Source organism: Passer montanus, unplaced genomic scaffold (genome assembly GCF_014805655.1).
Source record: "Passer montanus isolate IOZ18808 unplaced genomic scaffold, ASM1480565v1 scaffold91, whole genome shotgun sequence".
NCBI lineage: Eukaryota > Metazoa > Chordata > Aves > Passeriformes > Passeridae > Passer > Passer montanus.
The window spans coordinates 1,882,148-1,902,556 of record NW_024374479.1 but is presented as its reverse complement, the minus strand read 5'-3'; the positions used below and the strand labels follow the sequence as shown (position 1 = coordinate 1,902,556).

The following is a 20,409-nucleotide window of genomic DNA, read 5'->3' as shown; positions in this document are numbered from 1 at the left end:
TGGCTTTAAAAGAGGATTTCAGCCCCAAGATCAAGGCATCTCCTCATCTCTCCCATCTGGGACTTGACTTCCTCTTCACTGACCTTGGTGTCTGCATGTTGTTCCTCTACGTGCCTACACTCTGTTTTTTCTCTCACTCAAGGCAGGATTGAAGCACTGAAAGCATTAATATCTCACCTGGGGCCTGCAGATGGTTACCTGACCCCAGCCAGGCTCAGCAGCTTTTGGCTGGAGCTGCAGCTGCGGTGGGGAGGGCGGCTAGGATCTTAGCAGCTAGGCCAGAACTCAGCAGCAGCACACCAGGGCTGATGGCTTCTCCTCCCCCTGCCCAGTGGTTGCAGGCAAACCCTAACAGTGGCAGAATTTTGGCCAAGCCACCCTGGCCCTGGCTGCTCCTGGAGCCCAGCGAACCCCAGCTCAGCCTGGACTGGTGGCGAGGCAGGGCTCAGTAGTGGAAAGATGTTAGGAGTTGTAGCCTGGCCTTGGCCCCACGGCCTCCCCTCCCCCTGACAGCCGATGTGGCCCAGTGGGCTCCCCAGGAAAGGGGTGCTGCCCTGAGGCAGGGGCTGCCTGACTGAGACGGGGGCCAGGCCAGCCTTGTTACCTGCTTCCAGACTGGAAGGGAAAGAAACCCTCCTGAACTTTTTTCATCTTTTACATGTGTCTTCACAGAGGCATGTACAGTTTTCTTAGTTGTTTAATGGATTGTCAATTCTTAGAGCTAATTACTGATTGGTCTTTTTGTCAGACATGGAGGAAACTGCTAGCAGCTTCACTTAGAAAGTCACTTCTATGAGTGCCTCCAATATAAAACCAGCACAACCGATCACCTTAAAAAGAATGAGGAAGAAGCATTATGTTATTTTTTCAGCATAGAACTAAATGTCAGTATATAAAGATTGAAAAGGGCTATTTAAACTATAAGTTCTCTGTAAAAGGAGCTCTGGATGATTGGTAATATAATAAGCATAGATTTTAAAGATCCAAGAATGAACAACTTGTTCCAATATATGGCACAAGTTTTTGTTATTAAAGTAATAAGTTCCTTGTTAAAAAAGGTTGAAGCCTACAGTTAATAACTAAGTGAGGCACGGAAGACATGAGGCAATTAGTCTAAGGAACACTTATTGGGAAGGCATATTTGTTGGTTTGTGGGGTTTTTTGTGTTATAAACTCTTATTTGTAGCTTCCAACCAAGATACAAACAACAAGTCTATGAAAATTTTATATTTTACTTTTTTTTTTTCTAAAATACTCTAAGGCCACTAAGTACAGTGAAGTTTTAGCTGAGGGATTACTCCAGTCATATTGTTGTCTTGTTCCTTTAAGAAAAGTCCGTTTCTGTCAAAGTTATGCTTTTTTTAGCACATCTTTAGACTCTTTGCATTGTTGGAAATGCAATTGGAAAACTGTTGATATACTCCTCTTTTTTAATATGCAAAACCTTCTTTTTCTTGAAGCACAGGAGAGTTTTAGGAATTATAGTTTCTTGGTTATAAATAAAAAATGCTTTCAAGCCAACATTCAGTCCAAAAGACTGACTCCATCAGTCTGCTTTTGTGTTTGCATCCCCTATCCTCTAGCCTAGCAGTCTGTCCTTGACATACACACAAACCTTCAGAGACCAAAGGTTGTAAAGCCTTTCCACCCAGATGCTTGTTGTCAGTAGAAGTATTTGTTCAAGTCTCAGACAAGTTACTACTGGTGGTGTTTGAGAGAGCTGGTACTGTGGGGTTGTTTCCACAAACACTTCTTATTTATCCCTTATGGATGGCAGCTATTGCAGAGATATTTCAATTGTGTGTAACCCACTCCAGATGATTGGATTTCTTTCAGCAGTGTCAGAATTTGGCAAAGACTAGCCCTTATTAATCTGTGTGTTAACCTCTTAATAACTGAATGATTATGTGGCCATGATTTAGATGCCAGTTCCCAGCAGAAGCTGATAAATACCACATAAAATGTTGAACGTGCATTTTTTGTCTTTAGATCTTGAAATACTTTTCATAATAATTTTTAGTCCACTTGTTCCTTAGTTGTTCATTGATATTCTTCAATTTCATGGTGAGGTAACATTATACTGTCTTTATAAGGGTACTTTTATGATAAAGAGACTGTGTAAGGGGTACTCAGTACTGTATGAGTATTTTGTCGCAAATACAGTGTCCACATATATCCCAAATCACTTAATTTGCTTTAACTTTCTTACCTATCCCATCTACTGTACATAAAATCTGTCTCCAGAGCCCATTACTTTCTGTTGCTAACAAGTCAATGGGCTTTTGGTCAGAAAAGTAGTACTTTTTGTCAGGCAAAAGGAAAATGATCAGCACAGTGGATGAGTAGAACCTTTCTTTATGTGAACACTTTAAGTCTTTTATGAATTTTGCTTGTAGAGCCATTTCTTCTGTAAAGAAATTTACAGAAGACAGAGCTTAAGATTTCTGAGTTGTGTTTTAATTTAAAATGCTATGTTGAAATTGTCTAGCTGCATTCCTTGCAGTCAGAGTTGGAATACCTTTGTTCCTTAGACAATGCATTGGCTAATTATCCAGCCAACATATAGTCCTTTGATATTTGGCATATCTGTGGAAGAAAACCCAAATTGTAACTGCCTTGTGAATGTGAAATCCTGGTATGGTATTAGACAAAGGAATAGTTGCTTCTTCCCTTTTGTCCAGTATTGGACAAGATATTGCCCCTATCTTAGGGGCTGACGTATTATATTCCTACAAGTCTGACAGCCTGAAGACAGTAAATGCTTCCAGTTTGTTTGTTTACTTGATAAAATAGCTGGATTTATTAAAATAAGAAGATAACATCTCTCTTAGTCTTACACAGGAAAATCTGCACCCCAATTGCAAAACCTGTCTAACGTTGCATGGGAACAATTTTAAACAATAAATATTTAGTCTCTCATAGTCTTGTCATATAAGGGGGCAGTGTGTGGAGAGGCCACTGCCAGAACATTCTCACACGACTTAAGGAGTTACACATGTGCCACCTGAGACTGTCACTGCTGGGACTGGGGTCCCTTCACAGCAGGCAGCTCCAGATGGCCCATGGGTGCCTCTCCTGACTCTCTACCCACACATACCCTCCCTCTCAGGTGTGCTTCTTCATTCTTCAAGCTTGACCCTTGCCCATAGCAGAGTCTCAGGTGTCAGATTTGTAAAACAAAAAGAAATTTAAGAGTGGTACAGCACAGAGCATGGAAAATTAAAAAGCCCTAAGTTCAGATAAACATTATCTAGCAACCGCAAGAACATCAGTGCAGTACCAATATTATTTTCCATTCCAGCCAAAAATATACCTAGGTGTAAGACGACAGCTTGTCAACTAAGGCTTCCGCAAATCCAACTGCTTTAGGGTTGACAGTGCTTAATCATAACTTCTTTTGGGTGAATGTTAAATGTCTAAGATGTTCAAGATATGTTTCCAGAGTCTCTGAAATAATAATTTAGTGTATGTTTTACTTCCAAACTAAGTTTTTTCCCTTATTGTTAATATTAAATTAGTTCTGCTTAATTCCAATATGAATGTATTCTTTTTTTCCCTGGCAGGTTTCATTTCTGGCCTCTGCTTACATGAGCCAGCATATCTCAGAGGAAAGCTGCTTTGCCCTTGCGTCTGTTACCCATTACCTTTACCTCTGCCAGTTCAGCTGGATGCTTATTCAGGTTGGTTTCTTAGTCCTTTTTATAATTTTCCCAAAACACCTGTAAAAATAACTAATAGTTAGACTTCATTTCTATTTTATTTTAGTGCATATATATATATATATATATATATATATATATATATATATATATATATATATATATATATATATATATATATATATATACATATACATATCTGTATATCTATATATAAGAGACATATAGAGCACCTAAATTCAATGCTACTAGAAGGCCAAAGCTTTAGATGACTTTTATTAAATCTACAGCAACACAATTCCAAGGGTAAATATACAAACACTATAAAGACTTTTTCCTCTCATTTTCATTACAACTATTCATTCTCAGAACAACAAAGAATTGTCTCAGAGCAAGGAAGAATTATTTTTCTTACTCTTAACAGTTTTTCTAAATGTCTCTTATTTGGTCTTTTGAAGCAGTCTCTTACAAGTGAAGTGTAAATGTAAACTACACTGTAATTTGTTGATTCAGTGGCATTTTAGTCATTAAACTTGTATAACATGACAAACATTCCTTCACAAGTTTGTATTAAAATATAGCCTATATGTATTCATAATTATCACCATATTTTTATAGAATCATAGAATAATTTAGGAGAAGCCCTCTAGTATTGTCAAGTTCAACTGTTAACTCAGTACTGCCAAATCCACAACTAAACCTCCATGTCCCCCCACCCTTTTGTCTAGGCTGAACACCCCCAGCTCCCTCAGCCATTCCTCATTAGTCTACTGCTCCAGACTACTCACAGCTCTGTTGCTCATTTGATATATTCTAGAACAGTAAATGGTTGAAAAAAAACAAGTGAACTAATATGGAACTCCATGAACAGTCAAATTAGTTATGGAAAATTACTAGTTGTAAGTTAGTCAAAGTAACAAGCTGTGGAGTTACTAGAAAAAAGACATTATTATGTTCTCATTTAGAAATGTATATTTAGCATCAGTATTTGAGTTAAGTGATTTATTTTTCTGTTATTTTAAGAGATTTGCCCCAAGCACATTTGTTATAGCATACAGTTTTATATATCTGTGCATCTAAATGCAGCTTTCTCTCCCAGTAATATTCATGTGATATGTGGTGTTTTCCTGGGATATGTCAGGCTCATATTGATTGAGAACCACAGTGGCCTCTCCAACAGCTCAGCTGTGCTCATTAGCCTTCACAATTTACATGTAGATGACCTCAATAAAGAAACTTGTTTGCTTGGCAAACAATGTTCTTGTAGGTTAACAACTCTAAATTATTTTGTAAATAATAATTATTTTGTAAGGAATAATTTGTAGACTGCCTAACAGCTTCAAAAGAGGAATTATATAAAAGCATAAAATTATTATAAAATGACACCTCCAACTATTTGTGTCAGACTTGTAAGATGTCTACTGATCTTAAAGTAAGTTTGATGGGTTTTATTTTAAGAATAATTTGTAGACTGCTTAACAGCTTCAAAAAAGGAATTATATAAAAGCATAAAATTATTATAAAATGACACCTCCAACTATTTGTAAAAAGAAGAAAGAAGGAAAATAGAAATTTTCCTACTGAATTCGAAATGACTTTAAATAAAGTATTTTGCACCCGTTTTTTGTCAGCTATCTGCAGATAATCACAGGTGGTGGGGCACTGGAAGAGGTTGCCCAGGTTGCCAAGTTGTGGCTACTTCATCCCTGGAAGTGTTCAAGGGCAGTTTGGAGATGAGACTTTGAGCAACGTTGTTGTCCTCGTTTAGGTCTGGTATTCTCCAGTTTAATTTTTATTCTCCCACTGAATCCATGCACTGCTCTCTTACTTCCAGCCTCCCCCTCCCTCTGCCCTGCAAAGAGCATGGGTTGAGAGAAGAGCATTGTGCTAGAAACAGCAATGAGACAAGGGAACAAACAGTACAACAATACTGACAGAGGGTACCAGAAGGAGGTGAACTATTCACATGGAAACAGCACGACCCAACTGCTCCCTCCACCACACTATACTGACCCAGAACAAGCCCCTTCTCCCCAGAAGAGTTCCTTCCCCCAACCTCCAGCAGTGCTGGGAGGTGATATAGGATAACCTCTGGGTCCCAGCCATGGCTACTGCAAAAATTACCCCTGTTCTGGCTGGTAGCAGGACACTGGTCCAGTGGAAAATGTCCTATCGTAGTAGATGGGCAACTAGGTGGCCCCTTCCAACACAAAAATTTCTAAAATTCTGTGATTATCACTAAAGATAAATTAATGAATGATTAAACAATTAAATAAATGTGTCCCAGGTTTGAGAATGTAATTTCCGTTAATTGCTTCATTTTAAAAGAAAAGACCTTCACTGAAGTTCACATTGTCTCATTAGGGTGTTCTGTGAATAAACAATTATTTTGTATTCTATATCAGAACAAATCACAACTTGATCATTTGTACTTCTACCCGAGCAGCTGGAAAATGGACTGTACATTTTATTCTTCTCTTGAACTGGTAATTGTTGCAGCATGGCAACAGGAAAGGATTTGCTAAAATTAGCTCCTGTATTATTTAATTGATTACCTTTTGAAGCATCAAAAAGGGTTGAATATAAGGACTAGTAATTATCAAAGTACATATGTGACTGTGCAGAAAATGTGGATAATCCAACCTCACTTACACCTTTATAGCAGCTGTGGTATTAAGTGTTATGCTGTGATAGATGAGGTGAGATAACTAAATACGGCTAACCAAACACAGAACAAGGACATGAGGGATGACTTCATAGGAAGCAGTTTCAGTTGGGTGACTAAGAGCAATGTTCACCAGGTTGTCAGAACTGTTAGAATCAGCAGTCCCTGAGTGTAATGGCCTATATAGTTCAAGCATTTTGCTGTCTGGAAGTGCTTTCAGTGAGACACAGCCTAGCCAGCACTATAAAGGTGTGTAACTGAAGTGTGTTTACTGACGTGAAGTGACAAATAGAATTTTCAATAAATTTTCAGTCCGACATAAAAGTGAACAGAACAACCAAATCTTTCCACAAGCTGTGGATTTTTTGTCCAAATAAAATTTTCATCTGTTTAATATTTTCTTCCTATGCATGTCCAGCAATGGAATTAATAGTTTTTCTGTGTTCTTTCAACCTACACAGGATAGTTGCCATTATGTGGTGGGATTTACCTGTGATCTTTTCAAGAAAATAAACTTTGCTTTTGTTCATATAGCACCAATCACCAAACAAAAATGAAAAAAGGCATAATAGTTATTATATAATTAATATAATTCTATACACTGGATATAGCTATGAAATCTCATTCTCTAAAAAAGGCATTTAAAACAGTTACTAATATTTTTTTAAACAAGTTGGTACCATCCAATGTGCTTTATTGTCAATGAGAAAAAGTATTGCATATTCATACTATATAAATCACAGAAAAAAATCTGAAATGATAGGTGACTAATGAGACATACATAGGAATCCAGAAACAACTAATTAAGCACTTTAATGGGAAAATTAGGTGTTCCTGAACCAAGGGGTAGACAAACCCATGGCTGAGGGAAATGTGTAAAATTTCCCTCAATAAAATAATCATGTTGCATTGTCTTGTCACAGTATATTAATTTTTACTTATTCTTACAATAGATGGCTGAAAATGAAGCCTGTAAATCAACATTATTATATGAAACCCTTGTGTAGGCCATAGAGAGAGATGATTGTGCTTGGGTTAGGATTAATGAGTACCTGAATGTGCCTGTCCTGTCTCCACTGACTGACAAGACATGCTTAAAGGCACAAGCTGGAATTAGATACCTTATATGCAGAAAAAGACAATTAATCCCTTATGCCCTCATATAAAAGGCCTGAAATCATAATATAGCATGTGGACCTGTAGGTGGTATAACATTTTTGAAGTGGAAAAAGTGAAGAAAAAATTTAAAAAATATTATGGATAGCTTAGTTGTTTATTAGACAGCAGTGTGTAGATGTGCTTTAAAAAATGCTCACCCATGACAGCGTTTCTATTATGAACATCTTGAAGAAAATTCAAATTTTCATATCAAGCTATATGTTAAGTATTCTGTTTTACTTGAAGGGTTTCCTTACTCATATTATCAGTTCTTCCAAGGGGTTTCAGCTATTCCAGTATTTTGATTCATATAAGGTTTTAAGCCACATTATTCTGTTTGATGATAAGTTGATCATAAGAAAACATGGACTGTTTTGGAGATGCCTGTCAGTTTACATTCATTTATTTCCAGATTATTCTCAAACTGTTATGCATATATTACACTGAATCATAGAGCTGTTGAAGTTTTAGGGGTACCTTGAGGCTATCTAGTGCAAAACCCTACCTCAAAAAGCTAGAGCAGGTTGCTCAGGACCATGGTCAGTGTGGTTTTGATTATCTAAGGATGCATACTTCACAACCTCTGTGGGCATCTTGGCCCAGTGTTTGACCACTCTCACAATAAGAAAGCTTTTTCTTCAATGCAGATGGAGCTTCTTGTATGTTAATTTGGGCCCATTGCCTCTTGCCCCACCATGGAGTATCAGTGAGGAGAGTGTCTCATTCTTAGTCACTGACTCCTATCAGATGTTTATACATATGGATATGATCCCCCTGAGCATCCTCTTTCCAGGCTGAACAGCCACAGCTCCCTCAGCCTCCCCTCATGGGAGAAGTTTTTCATCCCTCTATCATCCACATGAAGCATTGCTGGACTTGCTCCATGTCTGTATTGTACTGCCAAGCACAGAACAGGATAACAGAACCATCAAAGGAGCATAGTGTGTTTCCTACAATATACATACAGCTGAACAATAAGATAAAAATATTAAATACAGATAAGACTTAGAAATACTGTATGCCAGTCTTCTATGTGAAGGTATGAATATCTAGAGAAAAAAGTTACTTTTGCCCCAAAAAGCTATTTTTACATAGCAAAAATAATGTTCTCTACTAAAGAGGGTGTCTCTTTCTCTGTTAGTCTAGTTCAAAATAGTTTTATAAATAAGCATATTGTTTTTGTAATGTGTTTTCTTTACTTAACGAGAAAAAGTGAGGACAAAGTATTTTTGTTGAATAGTGTTTATACATACACCTGCACTGGGGGAGAAATATGCTGCATTGTGACCTTCAACGTGATTAATTTTTTGGCATAGTTTATAACCAGCAAGTCTACTGATTGTTTTTGTGCTTTATTCTTCAGGCAGTTAATTTCTGGTATGTCCTTGTGATGAATGATGAACACACAGAAAGGCGTTATCTGCTTTACTTCCTTTTGAGTTGGGGGCTTCCAGCTTTTGTTGTTATCCTCCTTCTAATTATCCTGAGAGGAATTTACCATCACAGCACCGCACAGATTTATGGCCTTGTCTACAGTGATCTGTAAGTGTTTCCTTAAAACCATGAACTAGGCATTGTACTATCTGTTTTGGTTTGTACTTAATTTTCTTCCATGTGGAGAGTCATATATAAGCATAGAAAACTCTCCTAATTAAAACATTATATCTTCATAGAACCAGACACATTTAAGTGGAGATACATAGATAAATATTTTTGCTCTTTCATACCTTTTTTTTTCTTTGGCTTCTTTTCTGGCAAACGTAATCTGTGATGATAGCTCTTCTAGGATATAAGGATAATATACTTACTGATTTTTTATCACAATTACATGCTTCATGTGCAGAAAATAAACACACGTCTTCTTTTTAAAACACATGTACAAATTCTTTTTATGAAAACATCATATGACGTTGCTTTCAGGGTAGACCCACAGCAGAAGAATATTCATCTGTCTTTAATAAAAGAGGAAGATACAGTGTGCATCATTCCATTATAAGAAAGCAAAATTTAGTGTTGTGTTTTTTGTCACACCAAGGGAATTCCTGTGAGTAGATACTTGAATTTCATACTGATGTTTAAATATATGCAAGTATATATATACATGCATATGTCCTTAAAATATTATTTGTATATGCATATCTGCATATCCGTGTGAATCTGTATTGTAATGGTAATGAATCTTACTGCATGGTAAGCAGGAATACCTGATTTTGATGTAAATGAGTTACATTGGGTACCACAAATTCTGTGACCATGTTGGATGAAGTTTAGTCCCACATTCATAGACACCAACTCAATTCAGAAATATGACTGAGGTCCACAACAACAAACCATTGCTGATATTCATGTTATATCAGGCAGTGCTCCATAGGCATATACCATGCCATACACATCAATATTTCTTCACAGAATGTGTCTTTTTCTTTATGGTAAAATGCTTCTTTGTGCATCGTAAACACAAGAAATGTGTGTAACATAATCAAGTTCTCCAACTGAAGCCATACTGTGAGTTGATGGTATCATTATGTAGTGAAACAGTTTCCCAGTTGTTTTCTTTTGATGTCCATGTCTCATTCTTTAAAAAACAAGGAAAAACCTTACAATTCTGATAAAATTATTAAGTAGAGGAAAATTATTCAGTCCAACCATTACCAAAATTAAATATAGAACTTTTCCAGCATTCTGTTACAGTGGGAAAATGACAGAAATCATCCCAAGCTTAGTGAATGTGCAGCTTATTCTATCTCAGTCAACATGAACACTCTAAGAGATATCTGCAAAAATTTTCATAAATGGCATCAATGCTCATTCCTCATTGATTTGAAGGGCACTGTAAGGCTTGTTTTTATCTATACAAGATGACTTTGAAAGACAGAATGTAAAAAAGAGGACAGATTGAACTACAGCACGTGGTTTGTTTTCTCCAAGCCAGAATGCAGTAGTGGAAAAAGTGACAAGGAGATTTCCAAATCCAAACTCATTGCATACTGACTTCAGAATCAGCCTCAGAAACAGTTTGAAAACAGTAGTGTGCTGGTAAGAACTCCTCACATACGAGAGCTGGAAAACTGGTTAAAGTAATAGAAGTAGTGAAGCCTGTTATCCTAACTCTCTCCTAAGCAATCACTCCTTCAGGCAACCCATTTTTGCATTAATGTGTTGTCTGACCAACTGTTTTGTTCTTAACCAGTATGCCATGGGCAGAATTAATAGCCAACAATATAGCTGTATTTAGAGAAGTTCATTTTATACTTGCACTGAACAAAAAATGAGTTCAGACATGTTGGGTTTTATGCTTCAAAGGAAGTATTAGGATAGAGTTTCCCTCCAGATATGACAAATTCTACATAAAAATGCCGGTATTTTATTCTGTGACTCTCATGTCTCAGTATAAACTAATAGTGTACTGTTGATTGCTTTAATATTTAGCAGTGTTTATATATGGTGTGAACAGTTCTCTCTTTGGCATTGTGTGAATTTTTTTTAATACTGGTAAATTTGTCTGTATAAATGCCACCAAGCAACTTTTTCTTTTTAAGGTTGGAATTTAGTGATAAATGAAAGACCTAACTGACACAGAAGGGCTCTTTCACTCTGCTCTTTGCTGATTCCCCTATTGCTCAGCTGCAAAGGTTGAAGTCTCTTTGAATAAGCCTAGAAAAGATGCTGATTCTGTACAATTTCAAAGTAGTACAGGGTTCTTTTATAGCATCTTTTAGAATTCTGGGCCGTCTCTTGGGTACAAGTCCAGTGAGTGTAGCACAATTAACATTTAAACTTGTGTTTGTCAACAAAAGCTGGTACTTGACATTAAACAATTCTGGCTTCTGATCTCAGAAACAGATGAGTTAGGGCAAAGCTTGCAAATGGGTGTGGTTCACCAGCTTTGGTACCAGGGCCTTTGCAATGCACTTTGTGCCATGGTTTCTCTCTGACCGAAAGTCTGTCAGTCTGTTGCACTGACCCTTAATGCAGTCAGAAAAATATACTGGGTGCTGCTTTGGGTCTCATCCAGTTGTATGACTGTCTCAGTGTTGGCACACGTCCTAGAAACAGATCCCTGGCTTACTAGCTGTTCCCTAAAATGGAAATCTGCTTTCTTTATACCAAGGACCAGTAACAAGAACATTTTAGCTTGAGTGACCTAATTTCGGTCTAAGCATTTGGATTAAGTCTCATGTCTCCTTTTCTGTATTACTTCAAAAGTGCTGAATTCAGCCATGAGCAAGGTTTGAATTACCAGACTTTTACAGGCAGGAATAAGTGAGAAAATAGCTAAGAATTGCCACAAAAACATTCAGGGATTTTAATTTAACTCACAGACATACCAAGAAGAAGAAGTTTGTGTGACAAGTCTGTGAGGAATTACCATTCTGTAATGCCTGGGTTTTTTTATTCTGCATGGACTAGAAGTGTCTCCCTGCATGGCCCTCTCTCTCCAGCTTCTTTTTCCTATTATCCCAGTTTTGCCACCTCCTCTCTCCTCAGTTCACTGGCACATCATCTAGGATTTCAAACTGCTGTGCTAGACCTCAGCACAGAATGATGCTTGACTCTCTGTATGCAAAGCCAATTGCTTCATGAACCACCTAGCTGAAGTTGGGGGGCAAAAAGCCTGGAGTTTTCACTGCTGATTTCTCACCATTTGTGCTCTGCACTTTTCTGCATAGTAAATTTAACCATCGTGAGCTACTGCTACTACTACTGCTCCTGCTACTGCTCCTGCTACTGCTACTGCTACTGCTACTGCTACTGCTACTGCTACTGCTACTGCTACTGCTACTGCTACTGTAGTCGCAGTATAAATATGGATAGTAGCAGTAGTAGTGTGTAGCAGCAAGATAAATGTTTCTGATGAACCAGAGCTACATCAATTATGTTGACAGAGCACCACACTACAGGCATTCTTATATATACATGCACTCATATGCATACACATGTGTATATATATATATATATATATATATACACACATACTTATATAGGGAAAAACCTACAGAATAAGTTAATAAAAGTACAGAGTTTGACCTTTTTGTATCCTGTACTTGTGCTTTATTTTCTAAACTTTTCCTGTGTTTTCAAAGAAACACAGGTAGTCTGATGTGCTACCATCTTCTAAGGATTATTTAAAAATCCCTCAGTTCTAGGTGGGATGGCTTTAATTGCCTTTCACTTATACCTCATTCCAGGATAAGTTTTCAGTGAGGAGAAATTGTTTGTTACAGTGGCAGGGGGTTGAATGTCTTTCATATATTGGCAAATATTTCTTGTAGCACATCAGAATCAGGCATACTCACTGTACTGTGCTTTTTTAAAACTAAAATAAAGAAAGATAAATTCTGGATGCTTTTACTGATGGAATTTTGAAATATGAGTAGAGAAGAATATTTGTTATGGTAAAATTTCCAGTCATTATGGGATGGTTAATTTCTGACAAATCATGGTATCATGCTGTCATGGTAAAGAGTTAAAAAGGTAGGTTGTTATGGGTGAAAGTTGCATTCATTAATGCCTGTGAGGCCTGATCCTTCAAACAGGTTCAGATGAAGGCATTTTTTTGTGCCCCAAAAAAAACTCCAGGAACTTTTTTGAAGCTCTTGTAGTATTATGATAGGAGTATCAAAGAACATCTGCTGGATGAAGGCTTGCATCTCTGCCATTGATAGCATTTAAAAGCTTCATATTTTCTTTGAAGTTGTACAAGTAACTAGTAATTTCATCCCTCCTTCTTTGTCATCTTTAATCATTAAAATGCAGTCTTAAAAAAATTGTTCACAGTTTATCTGTTTTCCACCAAATTAGAAAAACCTTTATCTAATATGCCAGAATAAATTGAGAAATGCTAAGACAAGCAAAAGCGAGATCAGTACCAGCCACTAGTTCTGACTACCCCATTAATAATGACAAACAGAGTCCATATATATATATATATATATATATATATATATATACACCTTCTTGTATTTAATCTTTCTAAAAAAGAGGTGAAAAAAAATGGTTGGTTGGGGGGTGGTTTTGGTTTGGGATTTTTTTTGTATTTTTAATTTCACCACAGGGCTGTTCTACAACCACTCAATTTTGTACTCAGATTTTAGTTCCATTAAGTAAGTTTTAGTGTATGTAGTGCAATAAGTTGTACTTGGGAAGGCAAACTCTTGTCTGCCCATGTAAAAGCCACAGTAAATAAAGGCATATCTCACTGACCTGTACGAACATGCATATGATTAAAAGGAATGCAGCTTTAGCAGATTGGTTTTGATTTGTGTTACTAGTATTACATTTAATTGTCAGTATGAAAAAGCATACTTTTTAATGGTTTTTTTATGTAGATGTTATTTGTCTTGCCAAAGGGCAGGACTGTGAACATGACCTTCATTTATGTTTGACAGTTTGCACGTGGAAGTGTCTTCTTTTTTAGCTAGATTTGTAGTAAATCCTTGGTTTAGAGAATGCATAAGAAAAGTAAGATTAGAGTGTCTGCCTTAAAACATTGAACTACGGAAATATTTCCTGGTGCTGGAGAAACTGTAACAAGTCTTAAATAGTAAAAAACCATGAACATAGCCACAACAATATATTGCAGTTTCAAAGTCATTGATAATGACTCATGCACATGAAGAGCAAGCCTTAGATTTAAACAGGAGCAAGATACTTAACTGAAATCCGACACATAACTCCTTATGTAATTTTAAAATTGCAGTGTTAGCAAGAACCATGCTCTAAGAGATTTCAAGCAGGTTTCTGTCAGCTTAGTTTCCTGGTCAAACTGAAGGCAGCTGAAGGCTGCAAATCTTCTGGGACTTCTGGACTGTGCTGCCTGGGAACTCCAGAGCTTCCAGTGCCTTAGAAGTATGGTTGAAGTCTCAACTGTATTAATGGAGTGCTTATGCAGTGTCTTTGCTGCTTCTTCTTTGGTAATTGTATTTCTTTAGTACTAACTATCACAGCAGGAAGAAAAAAAGAAAGAAAAAGACAAAGACAAAAACAAGGAAAAAGGTTAAAAAGCTAGGTATAAAATTGTTCAGAGAAATTTCCAGAGGATCATATAATAAGAAGACTGAAACAAAATAAGCTGGGCCCTAAAACAACAGCACGTGACTTTTTGGGTCCTCATGATCAAAAAACATTGTTTAGACATTTTCGTTTTCCCCTTTTCCAACTGTTTAGCTCTACAATAACAGCAGCAGGAGAGAGCAACAAGGAAATTTTTTTTTATTATGCAATAGGTCGGGTTTATTGACAAGTCCGTTGTTGCACACACTGACTCAGACTGAATCTTCTGAAGATTCTGTTCTTTGCTGTTCCAAAACAACATCTTGGCATTTCTTCATCTTTTGTTCATGAACGACTGGATTTTCCCCAATGTTTTGTATCCTTGGTATTTACTCTGTGGGTACTTCCATTAATGAGTATGGTGCTACTTATGATAAATTTTGACACGTCAGTAAAGATGATAGAATCAAATTTCTAGTAGTAATTCCTATGGATGTAGATTTGGCTTGCAAAAAACTGCTGGGACAGTCTGTCCAAATATGAACAAGAGTAGGCAAGCCTTGACTTAATTTCTGGCAATTGTAATTCTGCTGTTTCTTAACCATTATATTTCTTAACCAAAACAGTCTAACTGTATTTTCATTACCTTTTTTCCCTCCATCTCCTCTTTCCCTCTTTCTTTTTCATCCTTCTTTTGCTTCATAGACAAAAGAAATTAAAAGGAAACTAAATAATGCCAAAGAGCTGATGCCACATTTTCACTCTATAAAATCTGGGAGAGCCATTATTAAACATTTTGCATTTCACTTGAAACTTATGTGCAAAATATAAAGAAAATAATTATTTTCTGAGTGTGGAATTATATATGAAATAAAACATATGGACTGATCTCTGAGTTAATCTGCATGAGGCAAAAACTAATTTCAATTAATCAAAATACAAATGCAGCTTTCATTTTTCTTCATACCAAACAACCTCCACAATTTTATGGCCAGTAAGAGATTTCTTGGTTTGTTCATTTTCCCATCGTCCTGGTGAGGTGACTGAGGCTGAGTGCAGCACTGAATCAAAACAATCAGTCGAACTATGTTCAGCTTGGGGCAGTAGTATTTGATTTCAGGCATTTCAAAATGTATTTGTACAAGGGTGTGACTTGTTTCACAGCTGCATGGGATTCTTTGGGGCAGCTATTATGAGTCCACTGAGATTTGCTTATCTTGACCCATGAGCAGATGGTGTTCAGTGTTCCAGAGAAAATCCCCATTTCCTTTTGAGGAAAAGTGATTAAACAAAACCAAGAGTAACATCATGCTAGAATTCTGTACATGCAGCTGCAGGGAAAGCACTCACCTCTTCATTTTCTATTTCAAAATAATCCCTTAGGTATATACAATCTTTCTCAGTGAATTGTTTAGCTGAAATTACAGGGTGATATTTTTCCCTCTGATTTGAGGTCTTACACACTCTCTCTCTGAGGTAAATAGGGCAAATTGAACCAGAAATGCTCAACATTTTCACACCAAAATTTGTACGGCTCTTACCATGGAGGAAGATGGATAGCATGGAAAACAGCTGGTAGAACATAATGGCTATGTGTTTATGAAGAACTTGTACATCATACGGAGATTTCTTCGCACAGATATCTTGTGAAGCTACACAGAAGTGAACTTGAGCTCCATCTGGCGAGGTGTTCTGGGGCAGAGGTTGTGTTTGCACAGGGGGTGTTTCACATCTCTGCACACACAGCTTCAAGCAGCAGCTTAGCTCCAAGTCTGTTCCTGCAGCATAACAATGTGGTTAGCAAAGCACAGCTTTGGAAAACCCCCTTTAAAAAGAGCTGGTGGGTCCAGGAGCACTCAAACTGTAACATGTGGGGTGCAACCTCTGCACTCTGCAGGCTCACCAATTTAAATGTCTGAGGCTGGTTATGAGCAAGCAAACTGGTACTTCCTCCAAAGCAGAAATACCACAAGTTTCCGCCCTGTGCTTTGTCCTGAACGCACTGTACTGAGAGATATGTCTGTTTGTAAAGCAGTGGAAAAAAAGGCACTATGAAAACCCTAAACATACATAACTATACACACTGAAAAAAACTCTGGTAACATCCAGAGATGGAGGTTCTGTAGCTGCATTGTTTGATGGTAAGAATTGAGACACGGTTTTTAAAAAACCTTGCTAATATCAGGAAGGGGTGGCTGTAGTTCACTTATCATCGAGAACATTAATTTGTATTAGTGTTCTTTGCTTATCAGTAACAGCACCAACATGAGCTTATGGTAGAAGTTCAGTGAACACTGTATTGTTTAGGTTAAAAAAACCAAAACTCTGAGAAATCTTTTAAAATGCTTGGTACATTTTGTTCAATTTCTAATTTCTTTTACCTGACTTTTCAATAGCTTTCCTAAATGTCATGTCTGGCTGGTAGAAAACCTACTTATTTTGAGCAAATGCACTGTGTAAATTGTAAATAAGATTTTTTTTAGGACTAGAAGCAAAAGGAACTGACATTTTAATAGTTCCAGATACATATAATGCAGAGACAAGTGTAATATATGCAACTTTTCTCTCTGTCACCTTAAATTTCAGAGCTGCTTTACACACAGTAGGTCATTCCTGAGAATGACTGGAACCCACTAATATTAGAAAACCTTTTCTCTTCATAAAATGGAGCTCCACCACAGTACCAAGTTGTTGGGTTTTTTTTCCCTTAAACTTCTGTAATCATAATGCACCTCCTAATTTCAGTGAAGTCAGATTTTAGACTCCAGTTCCTTGTGCTTTGGACCCGGTTCTCATCGCTGCTTAGAATTGTATGGAAAGAGATCAGGAAACTGTTCCTCAGAAGAGCATATAGATAGCACTTAAAAATCGTAAATTGTCACATTAGAAATTTCCAGTGTGTAACAAATATATTTCTAAGATTTTTTTCTAATTAATCTGGGATTTTAACTTCTTTATAATACTGTACTTCAACTCCAATAAGGAAAATCAGACTGCAGTTCAAAATTTGATATAGTCCATATAATTTGACAAACATGGGATAAGCATGCTGTTTGTTTGCAAATAATTGAAAAAAAAAAAAAGCAACTGTCAGGGATTTTCCAAGAAAAAAAAAAAGGCCTGTGGCAACCATATCTTGCTGAGGCAATGTCAGTGTGTCATGCCTCTTTGAAAGCTCCCACATCATGTTTGATTCACTCATAAACCAGTGCTGCTTTCACCTCCCTATCAGACCATTTTCTGGAGTTACCTCATGCAAATATAAATCAGATAGCTTACTCCTGTTATTATTAGCTACTGCCTTGTTGCTGAGTATACAAAAAAGAAATCTATTTCCTGAGAGGAACCTCTTGCTGAAAGAAACCCTTGTGTATTGGAATGTAATCAAAATATAAGCCCAGAACACATTTCAGTCAGCCTCCATTGCTTGAACAACTTCTCCAGCCTGCCAAGTGTAATTTAGAGTATTGTTATGCAGCTGTAGTTTTTGCTGACCAATGTTGTTTCCTTGCTGTAGAAGATCATCCCAGTCAGAGGTTCTAGCTAAGTGCACTCATACTGAAGCACTGAGTCATGAAAGAGGGCATATTGTGTCTTCCTGAGTCACAATACCACTGTGCTTTGCCTTACAGTGTTCAATTTACTCAAGACATCACTTTTTCTTCTAAAACTTGCCAGGGTTATTCATAATATAATAACTTAGGATGCTATGAATAATGAGACATGAAAAATGCAGAATGCATGTGACCATTAGTGCTCAGCTTCAGTTACATAGCCTTTTAGTCATATTTTGATCAAGGTATCCATAGCCTTCCTTTTAATGCATGTCATTATGTAAATGCAGTACATTATATCATTATGACTTCTTCTATAGTAGCTGGAGTTTTCTGTCTGGGGGTGAGCAAGATCTTAGGAGGGGACACGGCCAGAACAGCTGACCCAAGTTGACCCAAGGGATATTCTGTGATATATCCTGTCTGCTCAGATATAAAACCTAAGAGAAAGGAGGAGGAAGGGGACACATTTGTTGTTATGATGTTTGTCTTATGGAGCAAATGCTACACATACTCAAGTCCTGCTTCCTGGGAAGTGACTGGACATCACCTGCTAATGGGAAGTAGACCACAAGTCTTTTCTTTTCCTTTTTCTTCCACATGTAACCTTGTCCTTTGCTTTATTAAACTGTATTTATCTGATCCATGAGGATTTTTTCATTTTATTTGCTGTCCCACCCTTCCTCCCTGTCTTGCTGAGGAGGGGAGTGATAGAGCAGCTTGGAGAGCACCTGACATCCTGCCAAAGGGAATCCACCAGCAAGTTCTAAGGTGTGGAATAGGGTTTGAGTAGTGTTGACAGGCTGTAGAAGATAGAAGGAGTCAAATCTTACCTAGAATCATCCATAATGACCTCTTAGAGCCTCTGCCGTGGCATTGTTTTAGAAGTACCAAATTGGAATTATGCAAAACATACTTAGGAATTTTGGGTAGGAAGAGGATCCATGCTTGATCAAAGATCCTTAGATCTATTCTAGTGGGTCCCCCACCAAGTCAGATTCTTGTTTTTCCTTTTCAATTCTCTGAGTAGATACATTGTGCCAACATTAGACCAACATTTGGTTGCGAAGTGTTGTTTTAAGCTATACTGTATGCAAATGCATCCATAGAAACAGAGAGACCTGACTAAGTACTTTCCTGGTAGCTGTAATCCCTTTATTTTACTTTTTGACCTTATAATAACATTCTCAAAAGCCTTGTAAAAATTATTTTACAATACTAAGTTTTCTTTCTGTGATGCAAATTGGAAATTTTAAACTCTTTAGCCTATGCTTAATGTATGACAAGTAAAAATAACAGAATGATTACTCAGTGCTAGCATTTGCATGATGTTATTATTCAAAGCATATCTGAAAAAAAAAAAAAGGTTGCTTTCTGAAGGCTTGGGGCATGGGGAAGAGTAATGCTTTGGAAGCCTCTGTGGCTATTTAATTGGAACACAATTTGCCCTTTTCAAAAGAAACTAAAAGAAAATCTTTGCTGATTGGTTGTTTTAGAATTCTTCTGTCTTATGCAAATCTTTAGAGAGATTGGCTAACCAGCATCAGAATGCAATACATATTAGCAGTGAAAATAAAGTTTTTGGTAAATGCTATTTTGGGTACTTGTTAAAATAAATACAGCATCATTAGACTGGAGCTGTACATGTGGTTTTCATCCTTGGACATTGGAAGGATTACTCTTCTACTTTGTAGTTTGGATTGTGCAATATTTTAGCTGATAATGGCTCCAAATAGCAAAAAGGTATGTTAAAAAACCCCTAAAACTAGACCTAGACAAGTTCTCTGTGTATGTGCAGGTGCATATCTTGTCCATCCTATGCCTGTGCATAGCTTGCAGTTATTGGTAATGAAGAAAAAGAAAGGGAAGGGCAAAGGGAGGAAGGAAGGGGAGAAAGGAAAGGAAAAAAGGAATAAAATTGAGAAAATATCTACAGTGGAAAAGAAGAAAACTCAGCTGATTTTCATTCTAGGCTTAACTCTGTATTACCTAGGAAATGTTTAACAAGTCTACCAGAAAACTGACCCTCAAGAGGTTACATTTGAAAAAATGTTTCAAGTGAAGAATTAAGAGCTGTCTGACGTCTTGCATTGTAAGGCATGTGCTTTAAGGTTTTTTTGTGTGTGTGTGGTGTTTTTTTTTTCCTCCAAGCATTAGTTCTTGGGCTTGGAAGTACTTTTCAGATTTTTGTTTGGTTGCTCTTCTACGGTGCCCAGTCCTCATCATTTTCAGTCTGCTAAATACAGCTAATCCCTCCTATGACTACTCTGATAGCCACCTGCCAATACTGATATAGTTTTAGCTCTTCAGCTTGTGTTTTCCAGCAAGCAAAATGTATTACAACATGGAGTATTCTAATTTTCCTTTTTGTATACTTGTA

At 37.1% G+C, this 20,409-nt stretch overlaps 1 protein-coding gene across 2 annotated transcripts in view; it reads left to right on the top strand.

Annotated features, from left to right (window-relative positions):
• ADGRV1 (adhesion G protein-coupled receptor V1) overlaps positions 1–20,409 on the top strand; it is a 282,802-nt gene that overhangs the window by 197,450 nt on the left and 64,943 nt on the right. For both annotated transcript variants that reach the window (XM_039695669.1, XM_039695670.1), the window contains 2 exons: positions 3,564–3,680; positions 8,846–9,024. In XM_039695669.1, the coding sequence (XP_039551603.1) occupies positions 3,564–3,680; positions 8,846–9,024 (296 nt within the window). The remainder of the gene's footprint in view (positions 1–3,563; positions 3,681–8,845; positions 9,025–20,409) is intronic.